This window comes from Neocloeon triangulifer, unplaced genomic scaffold, assembly GCF_031216515.1.
Source record: "Neocloeon triangulifer isolate White Clay Creek 2 clone unplaced genomic scaffold, ASM3121651v1 ptg000003l, whole genome shotgun sequence".
In the NCBI taxonomy this organism is placed as follows: domain Eukaryota; kingdom Metazoa; phylum Arthropoda; class Insecta; order Ephemeroptera; family Baetidae; genus Neocloeon; species Neocloeon triangulifer.
The window spans coordinates 8,736,303-8,752,921 of NW_026775546.1; the positions used below are offsets into that span (position 1 = coordinate 8,736,303).

Below are 16,619 nucleotides of genomic sequence, written 5' to 3' on the forward strand. Positions count from 1 at the left end.
TAAAATTTCGTCCTGTGCTTTTGGAACAACAGAAAAATTTACTTAAACGATGCGTGAAAACGATGCATATTTAAATAAAATTATTATACTGAATTTTTAACAGTGAAATGCACGCATCTGTTTTTGCAAAATGACGTCCATATCATTCTCATAAAATCGATCCGATTTTTCCCCTGTGTGTGAACCTGTGTTTTGAATAATTTGAATATTATAAATAAAATAGAAAACCACCGAACCGCATTTTTATATAGCAGCTAATTTTCCATGCATAAAATAATTTCGATACTTAAAATTATAATTGTTCGAGCCTCGGGAAGCAGTTTTAGCTGAGAAAGATAAAATGTAAGAATCCTTGTGCCTCGCCCCGAAAAATCGTAGCGTTTTCGCGCGCACACACTCTCACCAACACACACAACATTACACACACATTTTCATGTGAGACGTATATTTGTAAAAACTGCCTGATTTACGTGATGTTGGATAAAATAATCTTATTGTTAGAGGCCATCCTTTTTTGTTGCACAATTTGCACAGCAGAGCAGACTCTCCGCCTTACCTGCGCTTATTTTCCAGTGCATTTCTCACCACTTTCATAATATATTAATTCATTAATTGTAACTGTGTGTAAAATAATTTTTTTCATAGTTAACTCATAATTCATCTAAATTGGGCTTTCTTTCCTATGCTGGCCATTTCCGCGACCCGCTATCACTGTCTATATTTTCTGTTGGGTCTCGGAAAAAAATTTAATTTTTCCAGAAACAATTAAAAGCACTGCGTTTTTTTTTATAAAAAGGAATTGACGAAATGATGCGTATAGTGTTGTTGTATATCACTCACAATAATGATACTTACTGTGTGAGCTGGCTAAAAGAGAAAACAAATTTTGTGAATTACATTTTTATTGACGAAAAACGAGTGATGTCGTTTATTGAAACGAAAAAAATATGGTGTGATGCAGTCATTAATCTCACTAACTATCATTGAAAAACTGTATTTGGAAATTTATAATAGTTCGTTATGATATATGAAAAAAAATCTCGACCTTTTTTGATTCATTGCCATTATTTTATTCTAATTAAATAAATATTACAGCTTCATAAAATTCAAGTGGTTTTATTTTTACAAAAATTTCCTATATAATTTTCAGCTCTTCTAAAAATTTGAAAAATTATATAAAATTGACGTAAAAAATATGTTTTAAGAAATATTTAAAAAAAAATGCTGAACAAATTTGTTCTATTTTGGAATTAAAATAATGCAAAAAATTTTGCTGATTAAATTTAATTATTCTGTATGAATATTCATCACGAAGGTATTCAAAATGAATTTTAAAATTTACATAGGTGCCGTATGTAATTAATTACTCGTCTAATTGTTGCAACACACGAAAGATGAGATGATAATTGCTCTAAAAAAAAATATCATCTCATCTTCCGTGTGTTGCAGCAACAAGACGAGTATTATTTACGCATATGGCACCTATTTAAAATTGTATACCACGCATTAATATATCGTAAATATATTGCAAAAGTCAATCAGTATAAATTTAAAAATAAACTAGTTAAACACATTTAATGATATTAATACGGTTCTATTAAACAGGAAAATAGTTCAAAATGAAGTTATTCTGACACACGGTGCCAATTTTATAAAATAAGCAGAATCGAAAACTTTTAACTATGCGTCATTTTTCGCGCCAATATTATGTACGGTGATTGGCGAAGAGACACCCACGCCACCACGCGGTAAAACTTTGTTTCAAAAGTGGAAAAAGTGGGCGATCAAAACAAAGACCGATTGCGAGACTCAGGTTGGACACTTTTCGTTACTTTTCAGCCCGAGTGGTTAATTAATTTGACTACATAAATTCTTATTCTAAGCTTATCATTGCAGGCGGATTTCGGGAGCGAAAAATTCGCGAATCGGCGCGCACTCGCAGAGACTTTGTAAGAAGGTGGACGTCGGCGAATATCGTAGATCGATGCGAACGTGAGTGTTCGGAAAATGGGCCGTGTCCGCCACTGCAGCTGATTCGTCGGACGGACGGTGGCGACGATTGCGAACTCACCGACCGAGGACGTTCATCGCAAGAAGCTTTGCGTTCGGCGTCGGGGGCCAAGCCAGAAATAATTGCAGGGGCGATGCAGCGGGTGGCGCCGACTCTGCACCTCTGACGACACACGATGACGGTCGACTTCAGCGATTATTTTTGGGTAAGCCGCGAGAAGAGTCGTTAGTGGTGTCCGAGCAGCACTCTCGACACACCCTCTGGCGGGGCCTGCTGCGCCCCGGTGCTAATTGGGCCGCCTGCGTCGCACTTTGCCCCTCGGGCACCGCACATGTTGACCCGCCGCAAGGTAGATTAGAGAAGAGTGACCTTAATTCCGCAGGGTCACTTCTGCCGAGACGCCCTTTTGATTAAGGGCGGTGAAAGCAGAGCACTGCTGCTCGGTGTCACAATTGGGACGCTCCTCGGACTTTGTTTTGATAATTTTTATTTTGAATTCTAACAAGATTGAAGGTTTAAATTTACATTTGAGAAACTTTTGAACTGTGCGATTATTCAAATCAGCCTATTTCTGTTGGTTTGTGCTTGAATATTAAATTTGTTGTTTATTTTTTCAAAACAAATTCCCTGAATTTAAAAGGGATTTATTTTATTAGGGCATTTTATTGGTGTTTCACGCATTGTACTAGAAAATTATTAAGATTTTTTTTTTACTTTTTTCCTATTAAAAACAGCCATTAATATCTTACCGACTGAGGAAAACTAAATTATTGAATTAAGTTGTAATTGGGTTAATACATTTCATAGAAACACAAGAATATTAACCTTTGCCCGTTGACATAATTGTTCAAAGAGTAACGTTGCTTTGCAAATTTTAAAAATTGTATCAATTAAATTTTCAATTATATCAGATATTTTAAAATTTAGCGACTAATTTTTTTATAACATATCCTTTAAGCTCAAATTATTATTCTCTAATTAAATGCATAAAGCTTATTTGTGCATTATTCTATTTTGCAATTAGGACTTCAACTGCATCCAATAAACGCCCCTCTTTTCCACACAACAGATTAGAGATTATAAAAAAAAATTATGGTTTTTCCTCAAGCTCTTCCGACAGAGTGATGTAAATACTTGACAAGCTGACCTTATTATTTGCAATTTAACCGGCTAGAGCCCGTTTGCTTTTACGGTCACGTTCGGTTTTGTACGTTTTTTCGTGTTTTATTAGCAGGCTTCCCACTTTGATGCATTAATCGCGGCGCGCTGTTAATTTTGTTTGCCGGCGCCAAAGTGTTGGAGTGGAACACGCGTTCCGTTCGGCAAACTAATTTCGGAGCTTTTTCCACCCGCGCGCGATAAGAGAGAAAAAAGCTTGATGTTTGCGTGAAACCGCTCGACAGGTTGCATACCCACGTGCCGATAAAAAGAGCGGACGTGCGTACTTGGGACTTGCAGTAAAGAAAGAAAGTGACGCAGGCTCCAATTAAAAAACACTCGACTGGATTCCAGGCCCAATTTACTCTCTATTGGTTGTCTGGCCAATGATTTTTTTTCCTTTCATCTGCCGTACTCGATGCCTATGAAATTGAATGCAAATTTCTTCAACGTTTCAGGGCGAGAAAAACAATGGCTTTGATGTTTTGTACCACAACATGAAACATGGCGTTTTGGCCAGCAAAGAGTTGTCCGAATATCTCCGAGAAAGGTAAATTATAATATTAATTTTAATAAAAATTTCTTAAAATTAATAACTTTTTAAGAGCAATTATCGAGGAAAATATTTGCAAGCTTCTGACGAAGCATGCAAAAACAGCCAGTAGCTCAACCGGCCAGGGCACATTTGCCCCTCTGTGGACCTTGCTCAAGAACTCGTCCGAAAAGTTGTCCACATTGCACGGCCAGATGTTCCAGAAAATCTCCGACCTGGTCAAGGACGTGACAAAGTACTCAGAGGAACTTCACAAGAAACATAAAACGGTGAAAATCGATATAAAAATTTCAATTGTTTTTATGGCTGACTTTGTTGAATTTTCATGCTCAGGTCAAGGAGGATGAGTCGATGACCTTGGAGGTTGTTCAGTCGATCCAGGCAACGACCCTGGCCGTGCAGAAGGCCAAGGATGTTTACACGCAGCGCAGCTTGGAGCTCGACAAGCTTAGGAAGGAAAACGCCTCGGCTAAAGATGTGGAAAAGTCGGAGGTCAAGGTTAGAAAGGCTCAGGAAGAGTACAAAACCCTGGTAGAGAAGTATGCAGTTACGAAAGAGGATTTCGAGAGAAAGATGCTCATCGCCTGCAAGGTTTGCAGAAAATTTTTAATTTAACTTTGTTATAATTTATTTTATTTGCCACCTATTAGCACTTCCAAGAAGTTGAGGAAGCCCATGTCAGGCAAATGAAGGAGTTTCTAAGCACTTATGCTGACGATCTTCTCAACAACCATGATCAAATTGGACAGGTCTGTTTTATTTCATTTACGAATAGTATTTTTACAATTTTTCACAACAGGTTCACTTGGAATTTAAAAGATCGTGCTTGGACTTGACTGTGGACAAATTGCTGGAACAGTTCGTCCTTAATAAATACACTGGCCTAGAAAAACCAGGTTCGATCGGGTATTTATTTTAGAAGATCAAAGCTCAACAGAATTGAATTTTTGCAGAACAAATAGAATTTGAGGAAGTGAGTATATCTGGCGGCCCAGTGTCTACCGCAGTCAGCGTGGGGGGTGGGGAGGTGGCATCGTTAAAGGACGAAAAGGCCAACGGCAGCGGCGACAAGCCGGTTAAAAAAGAATCGGCTTCAGGTAATCTAGAGGCAGGCAGGCCAACAAAACAAAGCAAACCATCCCGCCGCACAACTTCCCTTCTCAATCTCTTCATGCCTAATTCCCAGGGTATGTCCGTCGTCAACGTATCGATGATTTATCGTGCTGGTATTTTTTTTCTAGCCAAATTTTTTATCAAGATCACTTTGATTGATGTGTAAAGCACCTTTTGATATTGGTGGGCTAGGTTTTTTGGTAAGGTGTGGGCGGTAAGAGTTGGAAATTAATTGGTAATCAGGGTTGGTGCTTGTGTTGATTTTTTGCATGGTTTTTGTAGTTTGTCTCACTTTTAATCGTTAAAGCACCTCGGCAAGAAAAGCAAAGTTAAAAAGAATTAGAGTTGATTAACTAATTTTGAAATTTGCTTTAAATAACATTTTACAAATTTCCTGTAACAAAATTTTGCTTTTTCTGCGCTTTATAATGCTATATGGGCTTAAATGCTTTAACATACATTTGTGTTATTTTGTGTCACCGAATATATGCTTTTGATTCTCCACATTAACAGAGGTATTGTGCCATTGGTGTAAATAACTGTGACAAATTAACTGAAAAGTAAGTTTCTGAGAGGAAATTCATGTAAATAATCTCTCGGCAACTTAATTACTTTTGTCCCGTTTTGCGTGACTAACGATGTTAATTTGTCACCCGGTGGCACGAGCATCAAGCTCCAGTTCGGGGGTTAGAGTTGTGTTGTGATTGCAGGATTGAAAGAGAGCGGCGAGACCACTTCGGCGCCCACGAGTCCAACCGGGCCCAATAACACAACCACCAACACCGCCTCTCTTGTTCGGAATCCGTTGCGCGGAACACAGAGTATAAAAAAATATACTTATCTCCTTCTCTCATTTATTTAGACTCTTGAAAATCAGCTCCCCTGAGCATTTTTTTTTTAATTCTACATACATGAATGTGTTTTATGTTTTGGCTCAAGATTTTTATTAATCGCATGCCCTGCATCGTGGATGGCTGCAACTCCGCCTCTTTTTTTATGAACATTAGTTTAATCAATTTAGAACTTTGGTTTGTCTGGAATAAATTAACAAGTCAAGTTTGTTTTTAGGTTTTGGTGAACAAGAAAGTAAGATATCAATTAGTTTTATTTAGATCTTACTTAAACTTTTGTTTCTCTGGCACTAAACTAACTGAACTAACCTTTTTTGTTTTGGTGGTGGACGTAAATTCCAGCACAATAAATGTTCACTTTTTAATCGGGTTTTAAATTACAACCAATCAATATAAATCAGATATTTTTCTTCCTTTTTTAATTTGATCCCCTGTTGAATATGAATTGCAGGCGGGATGATTTGCAGTCACATCGCATCTTTTCTAAATGATTTTCAATTTAATCCCATCAATCGAATCATAGACTAGTGGAATGTCTCTGGTCACATGACAGCTTGAATTGGACATTGTCGAAATAATTCAAGTCGTCATTCATCCATTTCCATTATATCTCTTTCTCACAGTCTTTCACTCTTGTTTTTTTGATGACTGATTATTTTCTGTCTCTATTGCTGACTCTTTGATGGATCAGAGGACTCACCACCTCGCTCCCCTTACACTAGTATCTCAACTTGGACTACAGGTTCCTCTGTTATTTTCAACTCTAGAACGAATGCAAAAAATTTGTATCAATCTCACTCACTGCTGTATGTTATACCTTAATGTGGCCCGGCCCATAGAAGCCTCAATCCCGGCCGAGTCGTTTCTCAGTAGTAGTCAATATCTGTCTAGAGTTAGAGTACACACAAATAGATGTATTCGTGTTCTTGAAAAAGCAGGACTTCGGAGCTAAGTTAAATTGGACTTTGCAGGATTTCTTAGAAGTAGGCGTGAGAAAAAGAAGGAGAAGAAGGCAAAGAAAAACTCAAAGAAAGACTCTCAGGATAACAATAGCAACAAGGAGGATAAATCTGATGGGTAAGGGAATTTTATCAAAAGATTTGAAATCATAATCTATCTTATTTGATGTATATAGAGAGGACAAGGACGATGGTTCAAGCAGGAAGTCAGGCACTCCGCCTCCCCCTGAGGTTGATGATGAGGGCTATAGAATCAGGCCAAAGGTCGACAACTGGGATAATGACAAAAACTTCTATTCAAGCTCGGATACTGATTCTGGTAAAACCTAATGAAAAATAATTAATATTTTGTAAAATTTAAAAAATTTTATTTTTTAAGATGATGAGAGGGATAGAAAAATACACGTCCAGATCAAGCCACAAATCAATGGGACTTCAGCAATGAGCGCCAGTGTCGACGAACTGAGAGCAACGGTCGAAAATATGACCCTTTCTTCTGTGGGCCAAATGATTGTAAATATTTATTTGAAATTTTGAATTGTTTTATCCTTATTACATATTTATACATCTTTAGGCAAGAAGGGGGTCAAGTGTGGACCACGATGGCATGAAAAGAAGTCAATCTGTCTCTCAGCAGCTCGGAGGGTAAATTGTATTTTGTGTCTTGCTCAATGCTTATTTAAAAATTTTGTTGCAAGGCTTTTGAAAACACCGACTTTAATTTTTGAATATTTTGCAGTAAAAATTTGTGCCTTGCCATAGATGATGTGCTTTCTTTTTTTACTAATTCACTAGTTTTTGTGCATGCTTTCGTAGTTGCTGTAAATGTTTTTTGTGTTCTGCTTCGTAGGAAGCCAAGTAGTGACTTGTTAGGCTTGAATCTGTTCCAAAGTCCCTCAAGCTCTGTGGCATCCACGCCTAGTGGTGCCAACGTGTCTGCAGGCCAGTACTCGCAGCTGCAGAGCCCCCCGGCCCTTTCCAGTCCAAGAGGGAGTCCAGCCATGCCTCAGTCGGAGGCTCAGACTTCTCGATATGCAGGTAATTAAAAAAACTTTCTAAAGCAAGAATAGATGAAAAATCCCCTAGATCAAAGAGCTTTTTTTTTCAATAAAGCCATACAAAAAGAAAGAAAGAAGCTTTTTTCAGTTTACATTTAATGCCCTTTTATTCCAGATCTTGGAGACATTTTTGCCGAAGTTGGAGAAATGCAGCCTGCCCTTCCACCAAAGCAACGTCAGACTCCAACCCCTACAATGGGATCAATCGCCATTCCAAGACCCCCTTCGAGACGAGGAGAGGTACCTTTATACTGAAAATCCAATTCCTTTAACTTGCTCACTTTAATTTTTCCATTTTCAGGGCACCCCTCAGCTTAGAGGACGCGTCAGTCCCGCTAGCCCTGCCCCTTCAAATATCGCCCGCGCCGATAGCACCAACAGCCTCGAGTTCCGCACCTCAGGAGTGCTCAACTCGTCCAGAGGCCCCTCCCCTCTCACCATTGGCATGTCCGACACCGTCCCCCTGGCCGTCGCCTTCCACGAAATCATCCACGCCTTTTTCCGCGGCTCAGATGAGACCCGTTGCCAGATCAAAATGTCCGGTGACATGATGCTCTCGTTTCCAGCAGGAATCGTCACCATCCTGGCCAACAACCCTTCACCAGCGCAACTTTCTTTCAAAGTAAAAAATTCGCATCGACTGGAGAACGTTGTGCCCAATAGGCAACTAATAACATTGTAATTAATTCTGCAATATCAAAATCGACAAATTCCTGATAATTTTTATTTTAGGGATGCATCACAATCAACGACTGAGGTCACTTCATACGAATTTAACATGAGTGCCCTCACTGCCCTATTGAGACGACAATTTGATCAAAACCCCACTGCCTCTTACTTCAATGTGGACATTTTAAAGTACCAAGTGAGTGAATCACTGATTTTTTTCAACTCGCTGTGACAGCTGATCCTCTTTTCCAGATTAAATCAAAAAGTGGTGCTTCTTCGTGCCCATTCCAATTGGTTTCGTACTGGAAATGTGAGAAAGGTCACACTGACCTGAGGGTCGACTACAAGTACAACAGCCACGCCATGGCCTCTCCTTCGCCCTTGCTCAACCTCACAGTGGCCGTCCCCGTCGACGGGGGTGTTCTCGGAATGCAATCAAAGCCAAACGGACTTTGGTAAATGACAAAATAATTGCTCAAGTGCAATGCTGACGTTTTTGTTTCAGGGTGGCCGAGAGCAACAGAGCGATGTGGAAGTTTACAGAACTTTCCCAGCACAGTGAAAACCACGGAGTTGGTTCTCTCAGGGCGCGATTTGAGCTTAGCAATGGACCAGGTTCGCAAGGCACAATTGCGACCCAGTTCAACTGCGAAGGAACCACTCTGTCAGGAGCAGAGTTCGAACTTGTTGGCACCGGCTACAGACTGTCTCTTGTCAAAAGAAGATTTGTTTCCGGTGAGCATTTTGAAAAAAAGTTTGAAATTAAAAATTTATGATTATCTCTTTCTTTTAGGTAAGTACATTTGTGACGCTGACTTTGACTCAAAGTATCGATATGCGGCCCCGCCTGGCCCGACGGCCTGCTAGCATCTGGCCTGTGTCGAGGAGGGCTCGTATTTGGCTGTCTGCGTGGTGCTGGTGGCCGCCACGGCCGCCGCCTCTCTGCTCCTCTCCATTTGGCCTGATTTGTGATTGAAAAGCCCAGACAACCAATGAGAAGTTCACTCGCATATATAAACTTAAGTTTGGAAATTTCCTTCTGCAGTGCAGTCGGATCCAGTCAAAATTTCTAATTTGGCGCTTTTGACAGTTTCAATCGGTTTCTTATTTTTGCAATTGCGTCGAAAGCGCACGGGTTCCAGAGCACTGTAAGTGATGTCACTGAATGTCCAGAGAGAAATACAAGAGAAGACTGCCAGATTCACGTTTTACTAACGCTGCTAGAATCTTTGAATCGAGAGAAAGAAGTTTTCGCGTTTTGTTGTGCATTCCGTGTAAGTTTTGAACTCAAAAAGTGTGGTCAAAAAAGCGCCACGGCTCCTCGCGATCGCCTCGATTTTGGCATTCGAGGTCACGTCTGGAATAATCATGTGCCAACCACCCACAGAAGCCTCAAAATTGTAATATCTCGATTGCGAGAGAGCGCGGCGACTTGTAAATTGGTAAATCGTTTTCTGTGATACCGGAGGAGAAAAGAATTCAAAACATACAATTTAACACTAAATGTTTCCTTGTCAAGGCCCTAATCACGCCTTTTTCTACTGAACATTTTTATCTCGTCCCCGAAAGCAACGTCGCAGACTTTAAATTTGCACCAGCGAGGTTGTTCGAACTTGTTGCAGAATATTAATTAATGATTAACTTGAGAAAAATCAGGCTGTTCCACTTGAAGGGCTAATCATTTAAAAGCTTTCGATTCGTTTTAAGTGTTCATGGTTAATTTTCAGTTGTAAACATTAATTTCGCTTTTGTGTTGTTCTGTGTCTACCTTAAATATGGATACATTATAATTATAAATATATCAATTATTTTTTATTATGTGTCGCCCATCGTATCGTAAAATCAGCTTGTTCTCATGGCTGCTATTGTAAAAATGTTTCATAAATGCCTCATTACTTTATGATTGTATAAGCATTATATATTGCCACTCTATATAGAAGGCGGGTTATTATTTTATCCCACAAATAAATACAGAAATGCATAAAAAAATTCTTATTCTGACTAATTTTATTCAATGGGTGGGTAATCTCAGCAAATTGAAAATTATTTTTATTCACTCATCATTTCCTTATACTTTGCTTGGTCATCCAGCATTTTCAGGAACACTTTGTACTTTTTCCGGTGGAACCTAAAATCCAAAATTAAATTCCAATTTTTTCCTAAAAAAGTCTTACTCTTGCGTGGTGGGTTGAGGCAGAATTTTCGTGGCCGCGCCACCCATACTGATGGCCGCTTGGTGTACAGTGGGAAAGGCACCGGCGGCCGTTGCACCAAGAATCGCTGCTCCGAGCAACACAGATTCCGGCTCTTCGGGCAGCAATACGGGCATTTCCAACACGTCACTTGTCGTTTGAACAAAAACGGGATTTTTTGCCAGACCGCCACACATCAGAGCAACGTTTAGTTTGTGTCCGTGTTTCTGAAGAGTCTCGTAGATATGCTTCGTTCCGTACTAATAATTTTTTAATTAAAAATAGTTTTTTATAGACAATAACCTACCGCAATGGCTTGGATGGTTGCCAAATAAAGGGTGGCGAGGCTCGTGGTTGAAGTGTCAAAATCCAATCCAGACATCTAAATAATCCGGATTAATTAATCTTTAATCTTAATTTTGCACCCTATACCATTCCCTTTCTGGTAGAATCGGCCAAAGGCGAGCGATTTCCATGAAAATCAGGCACAATGTGCAAATTGCTGGTCAAATCCGTCGCAGGAATGCTCTCTAAAATTTTATTCAGTTCGGCTGGAATTTCATTTCTGTTTTGGATTTTATTGAATATAAGTTTATTTTTTAAATTACTTAAATGAAAACTAACAGATTTTTGTCTTTGAAATTGTCCCTCGCTGGGTGAGATTGGATGACGTGGTCGAGCAAACGACCTGTCGCACTCTGCCCACCCTCAGAGAGCCAAAGGTCAGGAAGGACTGCGCTGAAATAGGGTCCCCAAACGCCAGGAACAAAAAGGCACTTCTCGCTCACCGCCATGTGACACGACGAAGTGCCGCAAATTAATCCTGCAGTCAAAATTTAAAAATTTCAAAACTCGTTTTTCCTTTTCTATTTAATTTTTTACCTAATCTTTCGACGAAGTTTGTGGTGGTGCCGGCAGCGTTGCAGCCGATCATGCCGAGCGCACCAGCGTGAGCGTCAATCAACGAGGTGCCCACTTTGACCTCCGAGGTCAGCCCGAGTTGGGCAGCAGCCTCCGAGGTCAGGGTTCCAATGACGGAGCCTGGCATTCGCACGTCGAGCCCGATTTGCTCTGATTTCAAATCACCTAGACCGACCTGATCAAAAAATTCGCGATCCCAAAAGCCATTTTTGTGATGTTCCTCGACCTGATATGTCCATTTGCAGACCAACGAGCAAAGCGACCTGATTAAAAATTAAAATAATTGCAATGGAAAAAAACTATATTAATTATTAATATTTAAAAATTTAAATTTCCAAAATGGAAAAAAGTACATTGTTTTTAGGTATGAGTTTTTTTTAGCACCTTGAGGTCACTCCGGTAGCCTTCCAGGTCAAGAAGTCTGGAAGGTCGAAAAAGTGGTCAACTTTTTTGAAAAATTCAGCGCCGAATTTGTTCTTGAGCCAAAGCAATTTAGGAATTTGCATTTCAAGTGAAATTTTGCCTCCAACGAAATCAAGGACCTTGTTTTTGGTGGCGTTGACCACTTTGATCTCCTCCTCTGCCCTGTGGTCCATCCACATGATAATGTTCTGCTGGTTTGCACCTGACAAAAAAATAAAAAATTATTAAAAAAAAAAAAAATTGAAAATCTTACCTGTTGGACTAATTGAAATGGGCTGTCCGGTTTTGTCCAGTGCGACCAAAGAACAGGTAGCGTCAAATCCGATACCTTTGACATTCCTTGCATCTTGACCTTTTAAAACATTCTAAAATAATTTTAATAATTTGTGCATCAATTTTTTAAATTTGACAGCTCAGTTTTAATTTTAAATTTGAGTGAATGGAATGTCACCTTTGTCGCTTGACAAACGGCGCTCCAGATGTCCTCGGACGACTGCTCCGCGAAATGAGGCCTCGGAGTCCAAATCTGAATATTTTTGGTGGCCGTGGCGAGCACCTTTCCCTCGGCAGTGACCAGCGCTGCTCTGGCGCTGCCCGTGCCAACGTCGACCCCGACGAACAACCCTTGCGACATATTATTCTACACAAATCGGAACCGAAAGCGTTTTTTCAACTGTCAGATTATGCGGCTCGCTGTCCGTCCGTCTACGTTGTTGTTTTTGTTATTCCACGACGGGTAGGGAGAGGAGAAAGATGTAAACTCGATCATTGATAACGACGTAGAGAGGGAAATCTCGGTCTCGCGAGATCGAGGTCATAAAAGTGAGGGCCCTAATATATGTGCATGCAGCGAAGCAGGCGGCGCGCGCGAGGCAGCCGAAAAGTTTTTTAGAAAAACTGCGAGATTTTTTTTATAGTTAAAAAAAAGCAGAGTTATTTGTAATCAACGAAAAAAATAATGTGAAATTTATATTTCATGACAAACAAAAAATAAACATTTCTCTAAATGAAAAAATATTTATTCGTTGAATTGAAATAACTCGTTAGTTCGATTATTTTTTTTTCGGCAGGTGCTAAGTCACAGAAAAATACATTAAGATTGCATAAATTTGAAAAAAAAATTATTTAAAAATAAAACAAGTACGTAATTATTATTTAAGTTTCGTCATTTTGACGCAGAATTATTTTTTAATGTAAATTTGGTGAAAATGATCATTTAAAAAAGCTTGTTTATTGCTTTCAATTTAAATTAATAATAATAATAATTGTTCAGACAAAATATTGTTTTAAATTTTAAAAAAGTATCGTGAGAAATTAATAGCAGCTCACATAACTATGACTGCAACTAAAATAGAAAATATCATAAAATTGAAGATATTGATTTTACTATAATGACAACCAGCAATAAAATACACAACAAAGTCAAGTCTTACACAACGCATCAAGGAATAACACTATTAATGCAAGAAACAGAAACTTCAATTAACAATTTTTAACTTTAAACTATAATTAATTTTTTTTATTGACTGTACTAAACAGCTTTTTCGTCCCAAAGTTTAAAAAAATGGTATGTCAGCCTCAGCCAAATTTAAAATTTATTCAATATATTTTTAAGAATATAATTAAAATTACAAATCATGGAGCATTAAAATAGTACATAAGTTTAAAATAAAAAAAAAATTACATTTGTAATTATTTAATTTTTTTTTAACTCAATATATAATGAACCTAACAAAAAATATCATTTATATCACACAGTTGAAGAATTAAATAAAGAAAATCTAGAAATTGAACAAAAGTACAAAAAAAAATGATATAAATTTTCAGTGATTATTGTCATCAGAGACCTCCACTAGGAAATGGTAGATATGCACCTATGAGTAAGAACAGAGCCAGTGCAATATCGAGCCATTTACCTAGTGCAAGCCTCCACAAATCTCCCTCCAAGTGTTGGACCAATTAATTGTAAAAAAAGAAGCAGGACGAGGTAAAACTCGCGGCAATCAGAGTGTACTCAGGGTGCGACTGTGAGGCTGAGGAGCGAAGCCAACACCCAGAGAACACCTAAACCACCGAGATTCGGCCGCGCAGCGACCACTCGCGACCAGGGCCCTGTGCAGACTGAGCGGCTCTTAGGAGTCCCGAGACAAGAGCGCGTCTCTCCCGATTTGAAATTTAAATTCCCTTTGCGGCCATGCTAATTTTGCTGTCAAATCGGCAGCTGCAGCATCTCGTTGACACCTTTTATCATTGCCCGATTTGTTTTTATGCTAAAACGCGTGTCTGTTTTCATCTCATCGGTCAGTGCCATGGTGTAGTCGCAACCTCTGGCATAATGGAAATGTATGCACCGTATTTAAATTTTGAACTTGTATATTTTGTCCATAAAATTGACTATTAACTGGAAAGAGTTTTCTTTGAATATGGTGAAAATAAATGCAGCAACATTTTATTTCTTGCTCCACAAAGCATAAAATTTGGAAAACACTAAAAAAATATCTAAAATTTTGGGCACACATTGAAGAAATGTTGTGTCAACCCCGATAATCACTTAAGATTAGCATCAACAGACTGCTTTAATTTAAAATCAACATCCAAGTGTATGAATGTGAATCAAATTTCAATTTGCATTTTGCAATACATCAAGCAGCGCCTGACATTTATTAATTTACAATGTGGAGAAAATATATCAAACTCTGATTGCATAATAAAACACAAACAAATCAACAATGCTCAATAATAATAAATTTTGTCTATATAAATGAAAAATATTGGTGAATCAACCGGTTGAAATTTTCAAAATTTGGTTAAAATTTCCATCGTACAAATAATTATTTAACTTATAGTCTTTGGAATGACTGAAAACTGGCGTCAAGAAATATGAGGCAAGTTTTGACTTCTCTTCACGAGAGATCAGACGTTCGTCTCGTTCTTCAGCAGACTGTTCTTGTGATGATCCTCCATCTCCTTTTGTTTGACTCTGGCGTAGGATCCGCTGCCAAAGAGGACCACATAGTTGGAAGCCCACCAAAGGAAGGGTTTGGTTTCTTGGAACCAGTAGGTGGCCAGCACTGTCTGCGCACAGGCTTTTGCAGTGCCGGAAATGTTGTGGGTCAAAGGTGAAGTCACCTGAGAAAAATTTGTGTTGAATTTTAAATAATTCTCATATTGATTAAAGATAAATTTTCAAACCTTAATTTGAAGGGCAGTGACGTAGCCAATGGCAAAGCCGCACAGCCCGCCAATCGTCATTAGGAACCAAAAGAATGGACTGAAGAGGTTTGGGTAGTTGATGATTTCCTTGATTTCTCCATTCATGGCGATCAGAGGCAGAAAAAGAAAGCAAGAGTAGAAGTTGTTGTAGTAAGAGAGCAGCCATATCTCTTGGCGGACGAAAGGCAGCACCCGTTTTGTGTGGATCGAGTACATGGACAGTGACAGTGAGCCGAGGACACCGAACACGGTTCCGATCACAGACAGTGAGCCTTAAATAAAAATTATTAATTACAAACCTCACAAATAGATATAAAATGCAGACAGTAACTTGATCCAAGATTAAATACAGATAATATAGTCCTTTTTTAATTAAAACTCATTTAATTTCAATATAAAATATAAATTTCATTAAATATTTTACACAAAATTAATGTACAATTTGAGATTCAAATAAAAACATTATAGCATTCAGTATTTTACAACTTTTGGCGAAAATGACATGACATATTAAGATGCTAATTTAAGATGTAAAAATAAGTATTGCAATAATTCAAGGAACTTTTCAAATGAAACTCACCAACAACATTTTCTTGGTCGACGCCAAGCCAGAAGCCCATGACGATGACCAAACAACACAACACCGCATTCGTAGAGGTTTTTTGACCTATTGTTTGAACAGAAATATTTATAAAATACCTGCAAACGCAACACAATTTGCTTACCCAAAACAAGATAAGTGAGGATGACGTTAAAGACGGTTGTGAGCGAACGACCGATGTAATAAAAAGCAACACCGACGTACTTCAGGCATAAATTGTTAAAAGCTATCATTGCCGTAAATAGAATCGAAAGTGGAATCATCTGAAATTATAGAGATTTAAAATAAAATCTTAAATTGTTCACATCAGATTTATTAAAAATCTTAATTTAAAATGCCTTTTATAGAGGCAAAAAATTAATTCACTTTTTTATCAATTTAAAATTTACCTTCCACATGACGGAAGTGTCCATCGGTGACCCATCTGGAAACTTGATGTGTTGCGGGAAAATCTTTGACAGACTGCTGAGGACAAAACAGATGGTCGTGGACACAACGCATTGGTACCAAGTGACGAACAACGGTGCGTCCAAGTCGACAGTTTTGCTGCTGAGCAAGGCCTTGTTGACGAAAACGGTCAGAATGGAAACAACCCTGTTAAGAGAAAAAGCGATTAAAATTAAATGCCTGCATTCTTCATTTTTTTTATCAAAGCCGGCACACGAACCAGTAAGCGGCAACGACAAGGGCGATGTGGATGTAACTTGACAGGAGGGAATTCTTCGGTCCCTCCTGTCCCATTTTGTGCGTGAGGTTGAAACGAATCTTGCAATTCTACTGACGGCGCCGACCGTCAGAACTCATTGCAGAGCAATCTTCTTTGTTCTTTTGCCACGTTTGGTTTGTACAACAGCGAATGCGGCGGCTTCAGGTGTATAATCAAAATAAATAGATAAA

General features: G+C 38.7%; 3 protein-coding genes across 11 annotated transcripts; 1 reads left to right on the top strand and 2 right to left on the bottom strand.

The window, feature by feature from the left end:
• Positions 1–1,748: 1,748 nt before the first annotated feature.
• On the top strand, positions 1,749–10,848 carry LOC132205616 (F-BAR domain only protein 2). Of its 8 annotated transcripts, none has more exons than XM_059634777.1 (21): positions 1,749–1,813; positions 1,897–2,216; positions 3,628–3,719; positions 3,775–3,991; positions 4,056–4,313; positions 4,373–4,471; positions 4,522–4,618; positions 4,676–4,909; positions 5,546–5,656; positions 6,378–6,428; positions 6,658–6,763; positions 6,822–6,964; positions 7,025–7,158; positions 7,220–7,290; positions 7,496–7,683; positions 7,819–7,943; positions 8,005–8,381; positions 8,436–8,568; positions 8,625–8,827; positions 8,878–9,107; positions 9,166–10,848. In XM_059634777.1, exons 2-21 carry the CDS (start codon positions 2,187–2,189, stop codon positions 9,237–9,239), a joined length of 2,973 nt encoding a protein of 990 aa, XP_059490760.1. In that variant the 5' UTR covers positions 1,749–1,813; positions 1,897–2,186; the 3' UTR covers positions 9,240–10,848. The 8 variants fall into 8 exon arrangements, with proteins under 8 accessions (XP_059490760.1, XP_059490763.1, XP_059490764.1 ...); XM_059634780.1 differs by having other exon boundaries at positions 7,568–7,683; XM_059634781.1 differs by having other exon boundaries at positions 4,676–4,819.
• On the bottom strand, positions 10,345–12,696 carry LOC132205617 (FGGY carbohydrate kinase domain-containing protein). Of its 2 annotated transcripts, none has more exons than XM_059634785.1 (9): positions 12,360–12,696; positions 12,162–12,273; positions 11,870–12,110; positions 11,447–11,748; positions 11,189–11,387; positions 10,997–11,129; positions 10,872–10,946; positions 10,547–10,824; positions 10,345–10,500 (listed from the first exon to the last, which is right to left on the bottom strand). In XM_059634785.1, exons 1-9 carry the CDS (start codon positions 12,540–12,542, stop codon positions 10,422–10,424), a joined length of 1,602 nt encoding a protein of 533 aa, XP_059490768.1. In that variant the 5' UTR covers positions 12,543–12,696; the 3' UTR covers positions 10,345–10,421. The 2 variants fall into 2 exon arrangements, with proteins under 2 accessions (XP_059490768.1, XP_059490769.1); XM_059634786.1 differs by having other exon boundaries at positions 11,870–12,096; positions 12,360–12,500.
• Positions 12,697–14,532: 1,836 nt separating this feature from the next.
• On the bottom strand, positions 14,533–16,619 carry LOC132192408 (GDP-fucose transporter 1). Its single transcript, XM_059612366.1, has 6 exons — positions 16,390–16,619; positions 16,112–16,316; positions 15,847–15,985; positions 15,702–15,788; positions 15,101–15,393; positions 14,533–15,037 (listed from the first exon to the last, which is right to left on the bottom strand). Exons 1-6 carry the CDS (start codon positions 16,461–16,463, stop codon positions 14,822–14,824), a joined length of 1,014 nt encoding a protein of 337 aa, XP_059468349.1. The 5' UTR covers positions 16,464–16,619; the 3' UTR covers positions 14,533–14,821.